This window comes from Anolis sagrei, chromosome Y (genome assembly GCF_037176765.1).
Source record: "Anolis sagrei isolate rAnoSag1 chromosome Y, rAnoSag1.mat, whole genome shotgun sequence".
NCBI classification, from domain to species: Eukaryota; Metazoa; Chordata; class Lepidosauria; order Squamata; family Dactyloidae; genus Anolis; species Anolis sagrei.
In genome coordinates this window covers 83,334,919-83,358,573 of record NC_090035.1, presented here as the reverse complement: position 1 = coordinate 83,358,573, position 23,655 = coordinate 83,334,919, and the positions used below count along the sequence as shown (strand labels likewise).

The following is a 23,655-nucleotide window of genomic DNA, read 5'->3' as shown; positions in this document are numbered from 1 at the left end:
TCTCGTGGTGCCAGAGCGCAGTCTGTTCAGCGCCTTCCAGTCCTCTGTGTGCCCAGGAGAGTGTCTCCCATTTGGTATCAGCCATTGATTGAGGTGCTGGGTTTGAGCCTGCCACTTTTGGACTCTCGCTTGCTGAGGTGTTCCAACGAGTGTCTCTGTAGATCTAAGAAAACTATTTCTTGATTTGAGTCGTTGGCGTGCTGGCTGATACCCAAACAAGGGATGAGCTGGAGATGTCTCTGCCTTGGTCCTTTCACTATTGGCTGCTACTTCCTGGAGGATGTCAGGTGGTGCAATTCCGGCTAAGCAGTGTAATTTCTCCCGTGGTGTAGGGCACAGAGACCCCGTGATAATGCGGCATGTCTCATGAAGAGCCACATCCTCTGTTTTAGTGTGGTGAGATGTGTTCCACACCGGGCATGCATACTCAGCAGCAGAGTAGCACAGCGCAAGGGCAGATGTCTTCACTGTATCTGGTTGTGACCCCCAGGTTGTGCCAGTCAGCTTTCGTATGATATTGTTTCTAGCGCCCACTTTTTGCTTGATGTTCAGGCAATGCTTCTTGTAGGTAAGAGCACGGTCCAGAGTGACTCCCAGGGATTTGAGTGCGCTGCAATGCTCCCGTGGGGTTCCTTCCCAGGTGATCTTCAGAGCTCGGGATGCTTCTCTGTTCTTGAGATGAAAGGCACATGTCTGTGTTTTGCATGGGTTGGGGATCAGCAAAAGGCAGTAAGAGCACCTAGAGCTTCAGAAAGCTTCTGTTCTACTGTCTCAAAGCTCCCTGCTTGAGCGGTGATGGCACGATCATCAGCATAGATGAAGCTCTCTGTCCCTTCTGGCAGTGGCTGGTCATTTGTGTAGATGTTGATCATGGATGGAGCAAGCACGCTCCCCTGAGGGAGGCCGTTCTTCTGTTTCCGCCACTGTTTTCCCAGTCCCATCACTTCCCGTGAATCCCATGAAGTCTTCCTCCTCAGTTGGAGCATTAAGTATTTCACGGATACGTTTCCTTTCCCGTTCTTCATCTGACTCTTGCTCCTGAGTAACCCGCTTCAAACCTCTACATTCCTCTCCCTCCTCCTCCATTTCAGAATCTGAGAAACCTTCAAACGAATCAGTATCTGTAGGTGTCATAAATATCTCCCTAATTCGCTTCCTTTGCTGCTCTTGCTCCAACACCTGAGCAGCCCTCTTTCCCCTTCTACTACCAGTTGTAACTTGACCAGCACACTCTACTGCAACAGTCAAACAATGCAACTCAAACTGGATTTGCCTCACTTTGCGCATGGAGCATGGGGGTGTGGGTTCGAACCCGTTCTATTGCTAGGCCAAGCGCATGCCAATGAGAACCCAGGCAGGATCCCGCTGGATTACACGGAGGAAGAAAGGCACCCAGCGGCTTCCCTTTCCATGCACATTATGCGCCTGTTTTGAAAGTCGCAGCTTCCTCGCTCCTAATCCATCGCTTCCCTTCGGCGTGGAGGAAATTGCCCAGTGCGCCAATGCGTTTGATCTCAAGCAGCCTTGGACGGAGGAAAGCCTGCAAAGCCTTGGCTCTTCTCTAAATACCATATTGATTTGAGTCTCATGCGTCATCGAATCTCATGCGCACCTCAATTTGCATACACACACAGAGAGACACTAGCTGTCCCTGGCCATGCGTTGCTGTGGCTCAGTCTGATTAAATGGAAAAGAAAGAAAAGAGAAAGAGCAATTTTCTAATATGAGTAATTTCATAATGCTTGTGGGTAGACAATATTTGTTGTTGTTCCATTGCCTGTTAAATAATAAGAAGAATGGTGCAAATAATAATAATAATAATAATAATACTGGCCTACATAAGCTATATAATAATAATACTAGTGTATATAATAATTAGCTGTACCTGCCATGTGTTGCTGTGGCCAACCTTTCCTCTTTCTCTCCTCCTTTCTTTCTCTCCTTCCTTCCTTCTCTTCCTCTTCCCTTCTTTCCCCCTTTTCTTCCTCTTTCTCACCTTCCTTCTTTCCCCTTTCTTCTTTCCTTCTCTCATTCCTTCCTTCTCTTCCTCTTCCCTTCCTCCCCCTTTTCTTTCCCTCCCTCTTTCTCTTCTTTCTTTTTCCTCTTCCTTCCCTTCCTCTTCCCTTCCTCCCCCTTTTCTTTCCCTCCCTCTTTCTCTTCTTTCTTTCTCTTCTTCCTTCTTTTCATCTTCCCTTCCTTTCCCCTTTTCTTTCCCTCCCTATTTCTCTTCTTTCTTTCTCTTCTTCCTTCTCTTCCTCTTCCCTTCCTCCCCCTTTTCTTTCCCTCCCTCTTTCTCTCCTTCCTTCCCTTTTTTCTTTCTTTCTCTCCTTCCTTCCTTCTCTTCCTCTTCCCTTCCTCTCCCTTTTCTTTCCCTCCCTCTTTCTCTTCATTCTTTCTCTCCTTCCTTCTTTCCATTTTTTCTTTCTTTCTCTCCTTCCTTCCTTCCTTCCCTTCCTCTTCCCTTCCTTCCCCCCTTTTCTTTCCCTCCCTCTTTCTCTCCTTCCTTCCTTCCTTCCTTCCTTCCTTCCTTCCTTCCTTCCTTCCCTTTCTTTCTTTTTCTTTCTTTCCTTCTCTCCTTCCTTCTCTTCCACTTCCCTTCCTTTTCTTTCCCTTCCTCTTTCTCTCCTTTTTTCCTTCTCTACCTGTTCTTGGACTGCAACTCCCAGCAGTCCTCCTGATCAATCTACCTACCTATCTCTATGTAATCTGAAGGACTGCTGGGAGTTGCAGTCCAGGAATAGGTAGAGAAGGAAGAAAGGAGAGAAAGAGGAAGGGAAAGAAAGGGGAGAAGAGGAGGGAAGGGAGGAGAGAAGAAAAAAAGGGAAGGAAGGAGAGAAAGAAAGGAAGAGAGAAAGAGGGAGGGAAGGTTGGCCACAGCAACTCGTGGCGGGTACAGCTAGTATTCTATAAAATCACGAGGAAACCAGAGTTATATTGGTTGGGGATGCTGGACAGTCAGTCAGCTAGAAAGAGTTTTCTTATGGAGAGAAAAAGAAAATGATGATACTAGGGCTGGGCAACCACGGAAAAATTTGTTTCTAAACTCGATTCGTTTTTTGGGGGTTTTTGCGTTTTGATATTTAAAAGAATTCCGAAATTTTTCTTTTAAAAAGTTCGATATTTACGAAATTTCGTAAAATTACGAAACAATACGATACGAAACGAATACGAATCGATTCGTTAATGGCGGACGCGACCGTGCAATACGCTAAAAAACCTCCAAATGGGACAGGGGGAACTTCTGAAGCTTCCCTCTCCCTCTGTTGTTGACTGTTGGTGTGATATTTATAAATTTTTTTCACTGATTAAACAAACAACAGCTATAAAACTTGCCCCAGACATGCGGAAATAATAACGAAACGATTTCGAAACAATGTCGAAACGAATACGAAACGAATACGAAGCAATTACAAAACGAATTGAAAAATTCGTTTCATTTTTTAGATGCTCCTGAATGGTTCGTTATCGCTTCGTAACCAAAAAAATAACGAATTTTTAACGAATTACGAAATTACGAAACGAAACCGCCCAGCCCTAGATGATACTACTACTACTACTACTACTACTACTGCTGCTGCTACTAATGAAACCTTATCTTCCTCCCTTAGGATTGTCTGATGAAGGAGTCGGTCATCCGCCCAGAGAACAACCAGGTGATCAACCTGACCACGCAGTACGCCTGGTCCGGCTGCAAAGTAAGAGCCTTTCTCTCGCTTTCCACAATGAGACCTTTGTACCTCCCCCCACCCCCGGATTCCAAAGCACGACTTATAATAAAAGCCAATGGAGAACTATCAATAATTATAGGGATAACGCTAAAGGACTGGAATAACGTTAGAAGGTTTATCTGTTAAAAAAGACCCAACAATGTCAAACCAGTTAAACAGAACTTGGTGCCAAACATCACCCACCCCCAGGGGCGGCTCATCCATGACGCGAAGTAAGCGGTCGCAGAACACTTTTTTTTTTGCCAGGGGCACAAAGACGCCTCTGTAAATGCCCCTCAACCGCCACTTGAGGAGCGCCCCCTCAGCTCACAACAGCCCTGGCAGTCTGGGGGGAGCCTCGGCTTTCTTGCCTCGCTGCCGGGCAATCCTCTTCCCAAAGGGGCCGGGCCCTTGAGCCTCACCTAGCCCCTCATGTTCCTGCTCCACCCGGCCACCGGGTGCGCGAGCAGAGCCAGCGCTCAATCGTTCTCCGCGTTCGATCCCTTCCCCATGACCAGCTCCCTTTCCCGATCCCTCGGCGCTCCACCCGCCTCCTCTCCTCTCCCCAATCTGCGGGTGGATCAAGTGGCGGAGCCGCCGCGCCTGGCCCGCTTCGGGTCCGGAGGCATATCTGAAGACCCCAGCGTACGCACCAAAAGTCGCCTCTTCTCCTGACTTTCTCTTCAGCCATTGGGACCAAGAGAGAGAGAGAGAGAGAGAGAAAGAGCCCCTCCGGCTGGAGGTATCTCCCACCTCCGCTCCCTCCTATGTTTTTGCGCCTACCTTCAGGAAAGGTGGGCATCTCCACCTCTCTCTCTCGCTCTCTCTCTCTCTCTCTCCCTTGGCCCAAATGGCTGAAGAGAAAGTCAGGAGAAGAGGTGACTTTTGGTGCACACGCCGGGGTTTTCAGGCATGCCTCCGGACCCAAAGCGGGCCAGGCAAGGGAGCAAGTGCGGCAAGTGTAGTTACTGGGATGTATAGTTCACCTACAATCAAAGAGCATTCTGAACTCCACCAAGGATGGAATTGAACCAAATATGGCACACAGAACTCCCACGACAAACGGAAAATATATATCAATTATTAGTTGGGGGGGGTACCAAAATACTGTTTGCTTACCGTTGAAAATTACCTAGGGCCGCCTCTGCCCACCCCAGAGTTCGAATCCTCCCACGACTGGTGAAGGAATTGCCTTCCCTCATTCTTCTATACTTGATAACTTTAGTATACTCAGGAATGGAAGGTTTTTTCTTCTTCTCTTTTGTACTAAGTCTGTACTTTTTTGTGCATTCTCTTATTTCAATTTTTGGTCAAGTCACACTCTCGGTCCCAGAAAACCCTATCCATTTCCCATTTCTTTCATTTATATATATATATATATGTATTCCTTTCCTCTTTCCACCCAGCTTTTGATGGAGAATTCAGAGCGGTACCTGAGCTGTGCCAGCGGTCGCAGTTTCCGCTCCGTCCGTGAACGGTGGTGGTACGTGGCCCTCAGCAAGTGCGGGGTGAGTCTATTTTCCCCAATAATAATAATAATAATAATAATAATAATAATAATTTCCCCTGTTAATAAATAAGATCCTCCTTGAGATTTCAATGCTTTTCCTCTTTCCCTCCGCAGGGCGATGGTCTGGAGCTGGATTATGAGATGATCCTGACCAACGGGAAATCCTTCTGGACCCGGCACTTCTCCGCTGATGAGTTTGGTAACTCCCTTTCCGAATTGTTGTTTTATAGGATTCAAGGGCTTTAAAGGAGCCCAAGGAATCGATGCAAGGGACTGTTATGAGGACATGGCACTGTTGTTGTTGTTGTTGTTGTATTTATTTACCCCCTAGTTTTTCTTTCCACAAAAACATAAAAGAAGTAACACTATGTAACATTGTGATTTTTGTTCCTGGGTTATAAATGTATTTATTTCCTATAATTGGTCCTGTCATAAAAACACGAGGGAAGTTTATTATTAAACTTTGTTTTTGTGGGAGGGACATCATCCTCCAGCAGCACAGTTTGCAATTGTTTTTCTCAGCCCATTCAACCTACGAGGGTTGAATGAAAAGTAATGCCTCCACCTTCCTAACTCTTCAACAGATGGCAGTACTGTTCTGCGGCAGGTACTGGCTTGTTCAGTTGACTCCCCTCTACAGTTTATTTATTTATTTATTTATTATTCGAGCTTATATGCCGCCACTCCCTTGGGGCTCGAAGTGGCTTACAAGAATGGCTAAAATTTAACACAGTTTAAAAACAATTTAAAACAATTTAAAAACAGCAGTTTCAAAGATCAAAGGCCTGTCGAAACAGGTATGTCTTCCATGCCCTGCGGAAAGCTGATAAGTCCCACAAGGCACGGGTGGCAGAGTATTCCAGAGTGATGGTGCCACTGCTGTGAAGGCTCTGCATCAGGTTGCTGTTAGGCGCAAGGTCTTGACACTGGGGACTTCCAACCAATCTTGGTCCTCAGAACGGAGGGATCTCTGGGGTTGGGAAGGGGTGAGGCGGTCCCTCAGGTCCATCGGCCCCAGACCATGCAAGGCCTTCAAGGGGAGTCCCATCCCTTTGAAAGAGATCCGGTGCTCAATGGGTAACCAATGCAGCTGTAGTGAGATTGGGGTGATGCGGCATCTCATCGGAGTTCCCACAAGAAGCCGAGCAGCTGCATTTTGTACCAACTTGAGCTTCCGGATCACCGACAGAGGAAGGCCAATGTAGAGGGCGTTACAGTAGTCCAGTCTTGAGATGACTGTGGCCTGGATCACCATAGCCAGGTCATCCCTGGACAGGGAGGGGCCAGCCGTCTAGACTGCCGCAGGTGGAAGAAAGAAGGCGGTTCTGCTGACGGCGGAGAGAGACCTGGGCCTCCATCCTCAGCAGAAAGAGGGTCCAAAAGGACTCCCAGACTCTTGACCAACGAGGACGGGCATAGCGCCTCGCCATCCAGGGTGGGCAGATGGATGTCCCCACTGCCCGGTCGACCCAGCCATAGGATCTCCGTCTTTGCCGGATTCACCCTCAACCTGCTGGCACGCAGCCATCCAGTCACGGCCTCAATGAGGCACTGATGGAAACAGTCGGGTACAGAGTCCGGTCGGCCTTCCATCTTCAGCACCAGCTGAGTGTCATCGGCGTACTGGTAACACTCCAGCCCAAAACCTCGAACCAGCTGAGCAAGTGGTCGCATAGAGATGTTAAACAACAGAGTTCCATTTTGGTGGGAAGTCTTAGCATGGAACAGTTGCGTTGTTAAAGTGCGAAGTATGGAACCCTGTGCAGATGGTTAGTCAATGCGACTTAAGCAACGTGCAGTCATTGAATTCTTGACAGCAGAAGGTGTCACCCCAAAGGAGATGCATCAGAGAATGCAAGCTGTTTATGGTGATTGTGTTGATGTGAGTGCTGTGTGTTGTAAGTTTAAAGATGTTGAGGTGGGAACATCTGAGTTGCGTGACAAACAAAGAGTTGGGCGTCCTGTGACAGCAAACACCGAATTTCACAAGCAAAATGTGGACAAGTTGATTCAGGACGATCGTTGTATCACTCAGAGAGACATGTCAAGCATAATCGGCATTTCACAAGAACGTGCGGGTCACATTATTGCTTTGCTCGGCTATCGGAAGATCTGTGCATGATGGGTTGCGGAAAGAGTGTCGACTTCTTCCGTGACGGCTTCAGAAAACTTGTTCATCGTTGGCAGAAATGTATCCAATTGTCTGGCGATTATGTGGAAAAGTGGTCATTAAAAAGCACATTCTAACAATGATTTCTGTGTTTGATTTATTAAAATATTCCCATCCAAACCCAAGTAACGAAGGTGGAGGCATTACTTTTCATTCAACCCCCGTAGTTTGTGCCCGAAATCAATGAAGTTTCTGGAGGAGAACAATTACTTTCAAAGTAAGAACTGCACAAATAAATAGGAAATAACACTTTCAAACCAGGAATAGAACATATTTTTTTCGATTTTAGATGCCTAGAGTTGGAAGGGACCCCCAAGGGTCATCTAGTCCTACCCCCTTCTTCTACCAGGAAGGTACCATCTGATCCCTCCCAACAGATGGCCAGCTATTAGACTCCGAGGCATTATATCCCACAGTCGAACAACTCCTGCTATCAAGACGTACTTCCTAATGTTTAGGTGGAATCTCCTTTCTTGCAATTTTAGGGATCCTGGAGACGGACATCACCTTCCTGCTCATCTTCATCCTGATCCTCATCATTTCCTGCTACTTTGGATGTGAGTCCAAACATTGTCCCGATCCTTGAATGCAAAGCAGAAGCATATCAAGAGTTGGGACCACGTCATACATTCCCAAGGAGAGTTCGCATAGATTGGGAGGGCACCCCAGAGGCCATCTAGTCCAACCCTTAGCAATGCAAGATTGTTTAAATAGCTTCTCTCACTGCAAAGAGAAAGGGAAAGGCACCCCAAAGGGCATCTAGCCCAACCTGTTGCAATGCAAGATTGTTTAAATAGCTTTTCTTGCTGCAAAGAGAAAGGGAAAGGCACCCCAAAGGCCATCTAGTCCAACCCTTGGCAATGCAAGATTGTTTAAATAGCTTCTCTTGCTGCAAAGAGAAAGGGAAAGGCACCCCAAAGGGCATCTAGTCCAACCCTTTGCAATGCAAGATTGCTTAAATAGCTTCTCTTGCTGCAAAGAGAAAGGGAAAGGCACCCCAAAGGGCATCTAGTCCAACCCTTGGCAATGCAAGATTGCTTAAATAGCTTCTCTTGCTGCAAAGAGAAAGGGAAAGGCACCCCAAAGGGCATCTAGTCCAACCCTTTGCAATGCAAGATTGCTTAAATAGCTTTTCTTGCTGCAAAGAGAAAGGGAAAGGCACCCCAAAGGCCATCTAGTCCAACCCTTTGCAATGCAAGATTGCTTAAATAGCTTCTCTTGCTGCAAAGAGAAAGGGAAAGGCACCCCAAAGGGCATCTAGTCCAACCCTTTGCAATGCAAGATTGCTTAAATAGCTTCTCTTGCTGCAAAGAGAAAGGGAAAGGCACCCCAAAGGGCATCTAGTCCAACCCTTTGCAATGCAAGATTGCTTAAATAGCTTTTCTTGCTGCAAAGAGAAAGGGAAAGGCACCCCAAAGGCCATCTAGTCCAACCCTTGGCAATGCAAGATTGTTTAAATAGCTTCTCTTGCTGCAAAGAGAAAGGGAAACATACCCCAAAGGGCATCTAGTCCAACCCTTTGCAATGCAAGATTGCTTAAATAGCTTCTCTCGCTGCAAAGTGAAAGGGAAAGGCACCCCAAAGGCCATCTAGCCCAACCCTTGGCAATGCAAGATTGTTTAAATAGCTTTTCCTTCTGCAAAGAGAAAAGGAAAGGCACCCCAAAGGGCATCTAGTCCAACCCTTTGCAATGCAAGATTGTTTAAATAGCTTCTCCCGCTGCAAAGAGAAAGGGAAAGGCACCCCAAAGGGCATCTAGCCCAACCTGTTGCAATGCAAGATTGTTTAAATAGCTTCTCTCGCTGCAAAGAGAAAGGGAAAGGCACCTCAAAGGGCATCTAGTCCAGCCCTTTGCAATGCAAGACTGTTTAAATAGCTTCTCTTGCTGCAAACAGAAAGGGAAAGGCACCCCAAAGGGCATCTAGTCCAACCCTTTGCAATGCAAGATTGTTTAAATAGCTTCTCTCGCTGCAAAGAGAAAGGGAAAGGCACCCCAAAGGGCATCTAGCCCAACCCTTGGCAATGCAAGATTGTTTAAATAGCTTCTCTTGCTGCAAAGAGAAAGGGAAAGGCACCCCAAAGGGCATCTAGCCCAACCCTTGGCAATGCAAGATTGTTTAAATAGCTTCTCTCGCTGCAAAGAGAAAGGGAAAGGCACCCCAAAGGCCATCTAGCCCAACCCTTGGCAATGCAAGATTGTTTAAATAGCTTCTCTTGCTGCAAAGAGAAAGGGAAAGGCACCCCAAAGGGCATCTAGTCCAACCCTTTGCAATGCAAGATTGTTTAAATAGCTTTTCCCACTGCAAAGAGAAAGGGAAAGGCACCCCAAAGGGCATCTAGCCCAACCCTTTGCAATGCAAGATTGTTCAAATAACTTCTCCTGCTGCAAAGAGAAAGGGAAAGGCACCCCAAAGGCCATCTAGCCCAACCCTTTGCAATGCAAGATTGTTCAAATAACTTCTCCTGCTGCAAAGAGAAAGGGAAAGGCACCCCAAAGGCCATCTAGCCCAACCCTTTGCAATGCAAGATTGTTTAAATAGCTTCTCTCGCTGCAAAGGGAAAGGGAAAGGCACCCCAAAGGCCATCTAGCCCAACCCTTTGCAATGCAAGATTTTGTAATAGTTTCTCTCTTTGCAAAGGGAGACGGAAAGGGAAGGAACCCCAGAGGCCATATAGTCCAACTCTTTGCAATGCAAGGCTTTTCAAGGGCTTCCACCCACATCTTTGTATTATTCCCAGATCTGTTGAAAGGGAGGCAACTGCTGCACACGACGTACAAGATGTTCATGATGGCGGCCGGAGTAGAAGGTGAGAGAAGGACCTGATTCCTTGTAGTCTGCTTTATCTCTTGACACCTCTTTGCAGGATTTTGGGGGATATTGTTGTTGTTGCTGCTGCTGTGTGTTTTGAAGTCTTGGTCCAATGTCTCAGGCTGGGACCTGCCCTCCTGGATTCTATATTATTGTCACAACAATACATCCATCTCGTCCTCGATCTCTCCTTGCAGTTCTCAGCCTGATGTTCTTCTGCATCTACTGGGGCCAATATGCCAGCGATGGTGTTGGGAACGGAAGCCTCAAAATCCTGGGTAAGGCGTAAGGAGGAAAACATGGGTGTCTTGCAGGATGGGTGCTGCCTACCCACCAGGCAGGCTGGCGTCCTGCATTGGCAGCACTTGGCATGCTTCTTAATGCTTTCCGTTTCTCCATCTCTCTCCTTCTCTTTCCTCCCTCCTCTTATTTGTTCTCTCCTTCCTTCTCTCCTTTATTTGCTCCTTCCTTCCTTCCTTCTCGCCTTCCTTCTCTTCTCCCTTCCTCTTTCCTTCCCTTTTTTTCTTCCTTCCTTCTGTCATTCCTTCCCCCTTCCTTCTCATCCCTTCATTCTCTCATTATTTCCTCCCCTCCTTCCTTCTCTCATTCCTTCCTTCTCTCATTCCCTCCTTCCCTCATTCCTTCCTTCCCTCCCTCATTCCATCCCTCCTTCTCGCCTTCCTTCCTTCTCACCTTCCTTCTTTTCTCCTTTCCTCTTTTCTCCCTTCCTTCTGTCATTCCTTCCTCCTTCCTTCTCATCCCTTCCTTCTCTCTCATTCCTTTCTTCCTTCTCTCTCTCCTTCCTTCCTTCTCTCCTTCCTTCTTTTCTCCCTTCCTCCTTTCTTCCCATTTTTTCTTCCTTCCTTCCTTCCTTCCTTCCTTCCTTCCTTTTTTCCTTCCTTCCTTCCTTCCTTCCTTCCTTCCTTCTCTCCTTCCTTTTTTCCCTTCTTTCCTTCCTTCTCTTATTCCTTTCTTCCTTCCCTCCATCCCTCCTTCTCGCTTTCCTTCCTTCTCTCCTTCCTTCTTTTCTCCCTTCCTATTTCCTTCCTTCCCATTTTTCCTTCCTTCCCCCTTCCTTCTCATCCCTTCCTTCCCTCCTTCCTTCTCTCATTCCTTTCTTCCTTCCTTCCCTCTCTCACTCCATCCCTCCTCCTTGCCTTCCTTCATTCTCTCCTTCCTTCTTTTCTTCCTTCCCATATTTCCTTCCTCCCTCCCTCCCTCCCTTCTGTCATTCCTTCCCCCTTCCTTCTCATCCCTTCATTATCTGATTATTTCCTTCCCTCCTTCTTTCTCTCATTCCTTTCCTCCTTCCCTCGCTCCTTCCTTCTTTTCTCCCTTCATCCTTTCTTCCTTCCCATTTTTTCTTCCTTCCTTCCTTCTTCCTTTCCTTCCTTCCTTCCTTCCTTCCTTCTTTCCTTCTGTCATTCCTTCCCCCTTCCTTCCTTCCTTCCTTCCTTCCTTCCTTCCTTCTTTCTTCTGCAGCCAAGCTCCTCTTCTCGGTCAGTTTCCTGATCTTCCTCCTGATGCTCATCCTGCTGGGAAAAGGATTCACGGTCACCAGGTAAATAACTCGAGAGCCGCTTGGAAACAGAACGCGGAGGGTCAGTTCTTGGTCCAGATGGGGCCTGAGAGGAGAGGTTCCAGGGCGTGATGCTCACAGGAATGGAGACAGAACCCTTCTACCTTCCATGAATGTGGGATTGGAGACCCTTTGGGAAGCCCGTCCCACTTCAATGGGTCTTCCCTGTTTTGCAGGGGCCGCATCAGCCACACCGGGTCGGTCAAGCTGTCCGTCTACATGACCCTCTACACCATCACCCACGTTGTGCTCTTCATCTATGAGGCCGAGGTAAACAAGGCCTTCCTGACTCCTGCGGATGTCGCACTGTGTTTGTTGTTGTTGTTGTTGGAGATAAACAAAAGGGAAAGTGTCCAGAGAAGGGTCACTCAAAGGGTCAAAGGTCTGGAAACTATGAATCCCAATGAGAAATGACTTCAGGAGCTGGGAAAGCTCAACTTGGAGAAATGAAGGCTGAGAGGCTTTAAGCAGGGTGGGTATCTGCAAGGAGGGATCGGGTAGTGTATTCCTCCCTGTTAGAATGGGTTTGGACTAGACGGCCTTTCCAAATCTGTAATTCAGAGGCTGGATGGACGTCTGTCAGGAGGAATCGGGTGGGGTCTTCCTCCCTGCCAGAATGGGTTTGGACTGGATGGCCTTTGGGGGTCCCTTCCAAATCTGTAAATCAGAGGTTGGATGGGCGTCTGTCGGGAGGGATCGGGTGGGGTCTTCCTCCCTGTCAGAATGGGTTTGGACTAGATGGCCTTTGGGGGTCCCTTCCAAATCTGTAATTCAGAGGCTGGATGGGCGTCTGTCGGGAGGGATCAGGTGGTGTCTTCCTCCCTGTCAGAATGGGTTTGGACTAGATGGCCTTTGGGGATCCCTTCCAAATTTATAATTCAGAGGCTGGATGGGCGTCTGTCGGGAGGGATCAGGTGGTGTCTTCCTCCGTGTCAGAATGGGTTTGGACTAGATGCCTTTGGGGGTCCCTTCCAAATCTGTAATTCAGAGGCTGGATGGGCGTCTGTCGGGAGGGATCGGCTGGTGTCTTCCTTCCTGTCAGAATGGGTTTGGACTAGATGGCCTTTGGGGGTCCCTTCCAAATCTATAATTCAGAGGCTGGATGGGCATCTGTCAGGAGGGATCGGGTGGGGGTTGGACTGGATGGTCTCTGGGTGCCCCTTTGGACTCTCTTCCACAATTCCACATGTGAGCGTGGTCCTCAAGGGACTCCTCCTCCTCCTCTTGCTCCAGTTCTTTGACCAGGCGCAGGTGCTCTACACCTACGAGTCCCCCGCTGGGTACGGCCTGATCGCCCTCCAGTTTGTGGCCTACATCTGGTTCTGCTACGCCATCCTCATCACCCTCAAGCAGTTCCCCGAGAAGCAGCCCTTCTACGTCCCCTTCTTCGCCGCCTACACTTTGTGGTGAGTCCTTCTCCTTGGCAGGTTTTGCAACTGGATGGCCATCTGTCAGGAGGGATCGGATTGTATCCTTCTCAGGAAAGTTTACAACTAGATGGCCATCTGTCAGGAGGGATCACATTGTGTGTTTTTTCAAGAAAGTTTGCAACTGGATGGCCATCTGTCAAGAGGGATCGGATTGTGTCTTTTTCAGAAAAGTTGACAACTGGATGGCCATCTGTTGGGAGGAATTGGATTGTGTCCTTTTCAGGAAAGAGTCCTCCGGGAGATGCTAGCGGGGTACAAATAAAGTTAATAATAATAATAATAATAATAATAATAATAATAATAATTGGATGGCCATCTGTCGGGAGGAATAGGATTGTGTCCTTTTCAGGAAAGTTTGCAACTGGATGGCCATCTGTCGGCAGGAATTGGATTTGTTCTTTTCAGGAAAGTTTGCAACTGGTTGGCCATCTCTCGGATCGGATTGTGTCCCTTTTGGGAAAGTTTGCAACTGGATGGCCATCTGTTGGGAGGAGTCGGGTTGTGTCCTTTTTGGGAAAGTTTGCAACTGGATGGCCATCAGTCGGGAGGAATCGGATTGTGTCCTTTTTGGGAAAGTTTGCAACTGGATGGTCATCTGTCAGGAGGGATCAAATTGTATCCTTAGAAAAGTTTGAAACTGGATAGCCATCTGTCAGGAGGAATCAGATTGTGTCCCTTTTGGGAAAGTTTGCAACTGGATGGCCATCTGTCGGGAGGGATCAGATTATATCCTTCTCAGGCATGTTTGCAACTGGATGGCCATCAGTTGGGAGGAATCGGATTGTGTCCTTTTTGGGAAAGTTTGCAAGTGGATGGCCATCTGTCGGGAAGGATCAGATTGTATCCTTCTCAGGCATGTTTGCAACTGGATAGCCATCTGTTGGGAGGAATCGGTTTGTGTCCTTCTCAGGAAAGTTTGCAACTGGATGGTCATCTGTTGGGAGGAATCAGATTATGTCCTTTTCAGGAAAGTTTGCAACTGGATGGTCATCTGTTAGGAGGAATTGGATTGTGTCCTTTTCAGGAGGTTTGCAACTGGATGGCCATCTGTCGAGAGAGTTTGGATAGTATTTTCCTGGATGGCCTTTGGGGAACCCTTCTATAATAAGGGAGACCCATTAAGTAAAGTCTACAGTTTGGATGGCCATCTGTCGGGAGAGATTTGATTGTGTCTCTCTGGTAGAATGGGGTTGGACTAAATGGCCTTTGGGGGTCCCTTCCAACACTAGTGGAATATAGATTGCCTGGGAGTCCCATGGAGTTTCTCTCTTTGGAGGTCTTTCTATTCTATGATATATCTACACACACACACACACACACAAACATATCACTGCCTACACTTTGTGGTAAGTCCTTCCAGGTTTTGCAACTGGATGGCCATCTGTTGGGAGGGATTGGATTGGACTGGATGACCTTTGGAGGACCCTCCCAACAATAAGATTTTATGGTGTATATATATAATCTCTCTCTCTCTCTCTCAATTATATCTATGTGTCTATGGCCATCTGCCAGGAGGGATTGCATAGTATCTTTCTACCTGGCAGAATTGGGTTTGGACTGGATGGCCTTTGGAGGTCCCTCCCAACAATAGGGTTCCATTTTGTATGTATCCCCTCTCTGCCACTCAATTATATCTATCTTTCTATGGTTGCATGGCCATCTACAAGGAGGGATCGGATAGTATCTTCCTGTATAGCAGAAGGGGGTTGGACTGGATAGCCTTTGTGGTTCGCTTCCACATTTAGGATTCTATGAAAGTCATTAAGCAGAGACTGGATGACCATCTGCCAGAAGGGATCAGATGGGGGTGGTCTGGATGGCCTTTGTGGGTCCCTTTCAATTACAGGATTCTGTCTCCCTTTGTGGCAAAATGAGGTTGGGCTGGTTGCCCTTTGGGGGATCCCTTCCTGCTCTGCTAGAATATAGACTGCTTTGAACACTGGCTGGATGGCCAACTTTCGAGAGGGATCGGGTGTTGCCTTCCCTGATGGCAGAAAAAGGGGGGTCAGACTGGATGGCCCTTGGGGTCCCCTCCTGGTTCCCTATTCTGCCAGACTTCCTTTTCCTTCTTTCTGTTTTCCGCGCAGGTTCTTTGCCGTCCCGGTCACGGCGCTCATTGCCAACTTTGGAATCCCCAAATGGGCCCGGGAGAAGATCGTCAACGGGATCCAGCTGGGGATCCACTTCTATGCGCACGCCGTCTTCCTGGTGAGAGAAGACCCTCGGACTCTATTCCGAGGGCGGAAAGAACAACAGGGAATCCCTTTGATTTTTCCTTCCTCTTCGATGGTGTCCTCCTGGCAGAAGAGAGGGTGGACTGGATGGCCTCTGGGTGATCCTTCCAGCTCTAGGATTCTATGATATATCTACCATATATAGATATATCTATCAGATATCTATCTATCCATCCATCCATCCATCTACATATCTATCTATCTATCTATCTATCTATCTATCAGATATCTATCTATCCATCCATCCATCCATCTACATATCTATCTATCTATTTATTATTTATTATTTATTTATTGCATTTATTGACCGCCCCTCTCAGCCCGAAGGCGACTCGGGGCGGTGAACAGCAACAAAAAGGACAGAGTACAATAAATCTAGACAATACAAACCAGACAATACAACATAACATATACTTATACTAAAAAATCCGCCTCGCCGAGTCCTGGGGTCATAGCCAGTTTCATAATCCTAGTCCATTCCAGTGTCGCTCACGAAACTCTCAGTTGAAGGCCTGCTCGAAGAGCCATGTTTTCAGGCCTCTCCGAAAGGCCAACAAGGAGGGCGCCTGTCTAACTTCAGCAGGGAGGGTGTTCCACAGCCGGGGGGCCACCACCGAGAAGGCCCGCTCTCTCGTCCCCGCCAGCCGTGCCTGTGAGGCAGGCGGGACCGAGAGAAGGGCCTCCCCGGATGATCTCAAGGCCCTCGTGGGCTCGTAGGCCGAGATGCGGTCTGCAAGGTATTTTGGGCCGGAACCGTTTAGGGCTTTGTAGGATAATACCAGCACCTTAAATTGGGCCCGGTAGCGAATCGGCAGCCAGTGGAGCTGGGACAGCAGGGGCGTTGTATGCTCTCTGCGCCCTGCTCCTGTTAACACCATGGCTGCCGCGCGTTGGACTAGCTGTAGCTTCCGGGCCGTCTTCAAGGGCAGCCCCACGTAGAGAGCGTTGCAGTAGTCGAGGCGGGATGTGACCAAAGCATGTACCACCGTGGCCAAGTCAGACTTCCCAAGATACGGGCGCAGCTGGCGCACGAGCCTAAGCTGTGCAAATGCTCCCCTGGTCACCGCTGAAACCTGAGGCTCCAGGCTCAGCGATGAGTCCAGGGTCACACCCAAGCTGCGAACCTGCGCCTTCAAGGGGAGTGCGACCCCGTCCAGCACAGGCTGTAACCCTATACCCTGTTCGGCCTTGCGACTGACCAGGAGTACCTCTGTCTTGTCTGGATTTAATTTCAGTTTGTTCGCCCTCATCCAGACCATTACAGCGGCCAGGCACCGGTTCAGGACTTCGACGGCCTCCTTAGTAGCAGGTGGGAAGGAGTGACAGAGTTGGACATCATCTGCGTACAGGTGACACCGCACCCCGAAACTCCGGATGATCTCACCCAGCGGCTTCATGTAGATATTAAACAGCAAGGGGGACAAGATGGAACCCTGAGGAACGCCACAGATCAATGGCTGTGGCGCTGAACAGGAGTCCCCCAGCAACACCTTCTGAGTACGGCCCTCCAGAAATGACCGGAGCCACTGCAAAGCAGTGCCCCCAAGACCCATCTCTGCAAGGCGCCCCAGAAGAATACCGTGGTCGACGGTATCGAAGGCCGCTGAGAGGTCCAGGAGCACCAACAGGGACACACTCCCCCTGTCTAGCTCCCGGCGCAGATCATCCACTAAGGCGACCAAGACCGTCTCGGTACCATGTCCCGGTCTGAAACCAGACTGTGCCGGATCCAGAATATCCGTGTCTCTCAAGAATACCTGGAGTTGTGAGGCCACCACGCTTTCCATGACTTTGCCCAAGAAGGGAAGATTGGAAACAGGCCGAAAGTTGTCCAATTTGGTGGGGTCGAGTGATGGTTTCTTCAACAGCGGCTTTACAATAGCCTGTTTTAGGCTCGCTGGAATCTTGCCTTCCCGAAGGGAGGCATTAACCACCACCGTTACCCACTCGGCCAATCCCCCTCTGGCCTCTTTCAGAAGCCAGGATGGGCAGGGGTCTAGGATGGACGTGGTGGGTCTCATTCCTCCAAGTATCTTGTCCACATCCTCGGGTTTCACAAACTGAAAAGAATCCAACAAAATCGGACAAGCAGGTGCTTGAGTCACATTCACAGAGACTGCATCTAATGCGGCGTCCAGCCCAGCGCGAATCAAAGCGACTTTGTCTGCAAAGAACCGAGCAAATGCTTCACAGCGTGCTGCCGAGTTGTCAGGGCTCCCACCTGAAGTTGGGGGAGTTAAAAGACCTCTGACAACCCGGAACAACTCCGCCGGACGGTTTTTAGCAGACGCAATAGTGGCCGCAAAGAAGGTTTTCTTTGCGGCTTTTATTGCCGCGGCATATGCCCTTAAAAAGGACACAAACCGTGTTCGGTTTGACTCGCTTGGGTCTGAGCGCCACACGCTCTCTAGAACCCTCTTCTTTCGCTTCATCGCTGCCAGCTCCTCAGTGAACCAAGGGGCTGGTTTAGCTCGGTTACTCGAGAGGGGACGTTCCGGAGCGATCTTGTCAATAGCCCTGGTCATCTCCCCATTCCAGAGAGCGACCAAGGCCTCGACATGATCACCTACCGCGGCGGCGGGAAACTCCCCAAGAGCCGTCAGGAATCCACTCGGATCCATTAGCCTCCTGGGGCGGACCATCCTAATGGGTCCTCCACCTATCAGATATCTATCTATCCATCCATCCATCCATCTACATATCTATCTATCTATCTATCTATCTATCAGATATCTATCTATCCATCCATCCATCCATCTACATATCTATCTATCTATCTATCTATCTATCAGATATCTATCTATCCATCCATCCATCCATCTACATATCTATCTATCTATCTATCTATCTATCAGATATCTATCTATCCATCCATCCATCCATCTACATATCTATCTATCTATCTATCTATCCATCCACCTATCTGTCTGTCTATCCATCCATCCATCCATCTATCCATCCATCCATCTACATATCTATCTATCTATCTATCTATCTATCTATCTATCTATCTACATATCTATCTATCCATCCATCCATCTACATATCTATCTATCTATCTATCTATCTATCTATCTATCTATCAGATATCTATCTATCCATCCATCCATCCATCTACATATCTATCTATCTATCTATCTATCTATCAGATATCTATCTATCCATCCATCCATCCATCTATCTATCTATCTATCAGATATCTATCTATCCATCCATCCATCCATCCATCTACATATCTATCTATCTATCTATCTATCTATCTATCTATCTATCAGATATCTATCTATCCATCCATCCATCCATCTACATATCTATCTATCTATCTATCTATCTATCTATCCATCCACCTATCTGTCTGTCTATCCATCCATCCATCCATCTATCCATCCATCCATCTACATATCTATCTATCTATCTATCTATCTATCTATCTATCTATCTATCTACATATCTATCTATCTATCTATCTATCTATCTATCTATCTATCCATCCATCCACCCATCCATCCATCCATCCTGTCTCCTATCTATCGATCTATCGATCTATCTATTGATCTATCTGTCTGTCTGTCTGTCTATGACTATCTATCTATGGCTGGATGGTCATCTGCATGGCAGAAAAAGTATAGACTGGACGACCTCTGTGGGACCCAGCTCTATGATTCTATGATATATCTATCAGATATCTATCTATCTATCTATCTATCTATCTATCTATCTATCTATAGATTTATCTATTGATCTATCTATTTGTCTATGAGTATCTATCTATGACTGGATGGTTATCTGCATGGCAGAAGGGGGGGTGGACTGGATTGTCTTTGGGGAGCCCTTCCAACTAGGATTCTATGATATAGCTATCAGGTAGATAGATAGGTAGGTAGATAGATAGATAGATAGATAGATAGATAGATAGATAGACAGATAGATATAATACCTATTTATCTAATTGTCTATGACTATATATGGCTGGGTGGCCATCCGCATGGCAGAAGACGGATGGACTGGATGGCCTCTAGTGGACCCAACTCTAGGATTCTATGATCTATCTATCAGATATCTATCTATCTATTGATCTATCTATTTGTCTATGACTATCTATCTATGACTGGATGGTCATCTGCATGGCAGAAGACAGATGGACTGGATGGCCTCTGGGGGACCCAACTCTAGGATTCCATGATATATCTATCTATCTATCTATCTATCTATCTATCTATCTATCTATCTATCATCTATCTACTGATTTATATACTTGTCTATGACTATCTATCTATGGCTGGATGGTCATCTGCATGGCAGAAGAAGGATGGACTGGACGGCCTCTGGGGGACCCAACTCTAGGATTCTATGATCTATCTATCAGATAGATAGATAAATAGATAAACTATCTATCTATGGCTGGATGGCCATCTGTCGGAAGGGCTTTGATGGTGCCTTCCTGTCTGGCAGAATTGGAGATGGATGGGATGGCCTCTGTGGACTCTTCCAACACTAGGATTCAGAAGTGTGTGCATGTGTGTATGTGTGTGTGTATGACCATCTATCTATGGCTGGATGGACATCTGCATGGCAGAAGAAGGACAGACTGGATGGCCTCTGGTGTACTCAACTCTAGGATTCTATGATATATCTATCAGATAGATAGATAGATAGATAGGACTATCTATTATGGCTGGATGGCTATCTGTTGGGAGGGCTTTGATGGTGCCTTCTTGCCTGGCAAAATTGGGGATGGACTGGATGGCCTTTGGGGGCCCTTCCAACTCTAGGGACCTACATGTCTTATCATCTCTTTCTCTCTTTCTCAATGATCTCACTCTCTCTCTATTCTATCTATCTATATCTATCCATCCATCCATCTATGGTTGGATGGCCACCTGCTTTGTCTTTTCCCCTTTGAGGAAATGCTGGGCGAGAAACGTCTTTTGGGGGGTGGTCTTGGCTCCCCTTTTTGTGGTTTTGAGTGAAGAGAAAGAGGAAGGAAGTCCCTCCTTTTTGGGGAAGGAGGTGCAGCTGGGTGCAGAACATCTGCTTGGCTTGGATGGACACCAGCTGAGTGTGAGTCCACGGCGGCTGGCCTGATGCGGCCGCAGAAAAGGCCAAGGGTTCGAATGGCAAGGAAAGAAGTCCCACCTGGACTTTAGGAAGAACTTCACGATGATCAGAACTTGGAGTCCAGCAGAGTCTCCTTCCTTCTCTGGAGGCCTTTAAGCAGAGGCTGGATGGCCATCTGTCCGGAGGGGTTGCATGGTGTCTTCCTTCCTGGCAGAAAGAAAGGGGTTGGACTGGATGGCCTTTAGAGGTCCCCCCAGCTCTAGGATTCATTGATTGTCATAGGATCCTAGAGTTGGAAGAGACCTCATAACCACCTATTCCAAACCCATTCTGCCAAGAAGCAGAAAAATTCAATCATCTCTCTCTCCATTCTATCTATCCTATCTCTCTCTCTCTCTCAATCATACCTGTCGATCTGTCTGTCTGTCTGTCCATCCTATCTCTACCTGGATGACCACTTGTCAGCAGATCTCAGGTGGTGTCCTTCTGTCAGGAAGAAGACGCTTGGACCGAGTGGTCTTTGGGAGTCCCTTCCAACTCTACAATTCTATAATCCATCCATCCATCTATCTAACAATTTATCCATCCATCATTTCAACTGCCTCCTATGTATGTGTATGTATGTATGTATGTATGCATGCATGCATGCATCTCTCTCTCTCTCTCTCCCTCTCTCTCTCTATCATCTATCCACCCATCCTGTCTCCTATCTGTCTATCTTTCTATCAATCTACCCATCCATCAATTTGTCCTGTCATCCATCCAATCATACTGTCATCCATCCATCCATCCATCCATCCATCCATCCAATCATCTTGTCATCCATCTACCCAGTCATCCTGTCTCCTATCTATCTATCTATCTATCTATCTATCTATCTATCTATCTATCTATCTATCTATCTATCTATCTATCTATCTACCTTATCTATCCATCCATCCATCCATCCATCCATCCAGTCATCCTGTCTCGTATCTATCTATCTATCTATCTATCTATCTATCTATCTATCCATCCATCCATCATCTAGCCAGCCATCCAGCCATCCTTCCTCCTATCTATCTATCTATCTATCTATCTATCTATCTATCTATTTATCTACCTATCTATCATCTATCTATCATCTATCTATCTATCTATCTATCTATCTATCTATCTATCTATCCAGCCATCCTGTCTCCTATCTGTCTGTCTGTCTGTCTGTCCGTCCGTCCGTCCGTCTGTCCATCCAGTCATCCTGTCTCCTATCTATCTATCTATCTATCTATCTATCTATCTATCTATCTATCCATCTATCATCTAGCCATCCAGCCATCCAGCCATCCTGTCTCCTATCTATCTATCTATCTATCTATCTATCTATCTATCCATCCATCATCTAGCCAGCCATCCAGCCATCCTTCCTCCTATCTATCTATCTATCTATCTATCTATCTATCTATCTATTTATCTACCTATCTATCATCTATCTATCATCTATCTATCTATCTATCTATCTATCTATCTATCTATCTATCCAGCCATCCTGTCTCCTATCTGTCTGTCTGTCTGTCTGTCCGTCCGTCCGTCCGTCTGTCCATCCAGTCATCCTGTCTCCTATCATCTATCTATCTATCTATCTATCTATCTATCTATCTATCTATCCATCTATCATCTAGCCATCCAGCCATCCAGCCATCCTGTCTCCTATCTATCTATCTATCTATCTATCTATCCATCCATCATCTAGCCAGCCATCCAGCCATCCTTCCTCCTATCTATCTATCTATCTATCTATCTATCTATCTATCTATTTATCTACCTATCTATCATCTATCTATCATCTATCTATCTATCTATCTATCTATCTATCTATCTATCTATCCAGCCATCCTGTCTCCTATCTGTCTGTCTGTCTGTCTGTCTGTCCGTCCGTCCGTCCGTCTGTCCATCCAGTCATCCTGTCTCCTATCATCTATCTATCTATCTATCTATCTATCTATCTATCCATCTATCATCTAGCCATCCAGCCATCCAGCCATCCTGTCTCCTATCTATCTATCTATCTATCTATCTATCTATCTATCTATCTATCTATCCATCCATCATCTAGCCAGCCATCCAGCCATCCTTCCTCCTATCTATCTATCTATCTATCTATCTATCTATTTATCTACCTATCTATCATCTATCTATCATCTATCTATCTATCTATCTATCTATCTATCTATCTATCTATCTATCCAGCCATCCTGTCTCCTATCTGTCTGTCTGTCTGTCTGTCCGTCCGTCCGTCCGTCTGTCCATCCAGTCATCCTGTCTCCTATCATCTATCTATCTATCTATCTATCTATCTATCTATCTATCTATCCATCTATCATCTAGCCATCCAGCCATCCAGCCATCCTGTCTCCTATCTATCTATCTATCTATCTATCTATCTATCTATCTACATCTCTCTCTCTCTCATCTATCCATCCATCCATTGATCTTGTCCCCTATCTTTCTGTCTGTCTATCCATCCATCCTGTTTTTTTCTATCCATCCATCCAATCATCCTATCAATCTATATATCTCTCTATCAATCTATCTATTCATCAATCCATCCTGTCTCTTATCTATATACTATCCATCCATCCATCCTGCCATCTATCTATCTGTCTGTCCGTCCATCCATCCATCCCTCAATTCATCCTGTCTCCTGTCAGTCTATCTGTCTGTCCATCCATCCATTCATTTGGGAGGGCATGGATGGTGTCCTCCTGCCAGGCAGAAGGGCTTGGACTAGATGTCCTTTGGGGGTCCCTTCCAATTCTACAATTCTATCTCCATCCATCCATCAATTCAGCCTGTCATCTATCTATCCATCCATCCATCCATCCTGTCTCCTATCTCTCTCTCTCTCTCTGATCTATCCATCCATCCATTGATCCTGTCCCCTATCTATCCATCCATCCTGTTTTTTCTATCCATCCATCCAATCATCGTGTCTCCTATCAATCTATATCTCTCTCTATCAATCTATCTATTCATCCATCCATCCTGTCTCTTATCTATATACTATCCGTCCATCCATCCTGCCATCTATCTATCTGTCTGTCCGTCCATCCATCCATCCCTCAATTCATCCTGTCTCCTGTCAGTCTATCTGTCTGTCCATCCATCCATTCATTTGGGA

The 23,655-nt window shown here is 46.9% G+C and overlaps 1 protein-coding gene across 1 annotated transcript in view; it reads left to right on the top strand.

Annotated features, from left to right (window-relative positions):
• Window positions 1-23,655, top strand: part of LOC132780776 (transmembrane protein 145-like) — a 63,842-nt gene that overhangs the window by 27,590 nt on the left and 12,597 nt on the right. Inside the window, exons 4-13 of the mRNA XM_067461801.1 lie at window positions 3,609-3,695; window positions 5,114-5,215; window positions 5,332-5,416; window positions 7,873-7,944; window positions 10,127-10,195; window positions 10,395-10,475; window positions 11,680-11,758; window positions 11,953-12,046; window positions 13,010-13,182; window positions 15,294-15,414. Of these exons, the coding sequence (XP_067317902.1) occupies window positions 3,609-3,695; window positions 5,114-5,215; window positions 5,332-5,416; window positions 7,873-7,944; window positions 10,127-10,195; window positions 10,395-10,475; window positions 11,680-11,758; window positions 11,953-12,046; window positions 13,010-13,182; window positions 15,294-15,414 (963 nt within the window). The remainder of the gene's footprint in view (window positions 1-3,608; window positions 3,696-5,113; window positions 5,216-5,331; window positions 5,417-7,872; window positions 7,945-10,126; window positions 10,196-10,394; window positions 10,476-11,679; window positions 11,759-11,952; window positions 12,047-13,009; window positions 13,183-15,293; window positions 15,415-23,655) is intronic.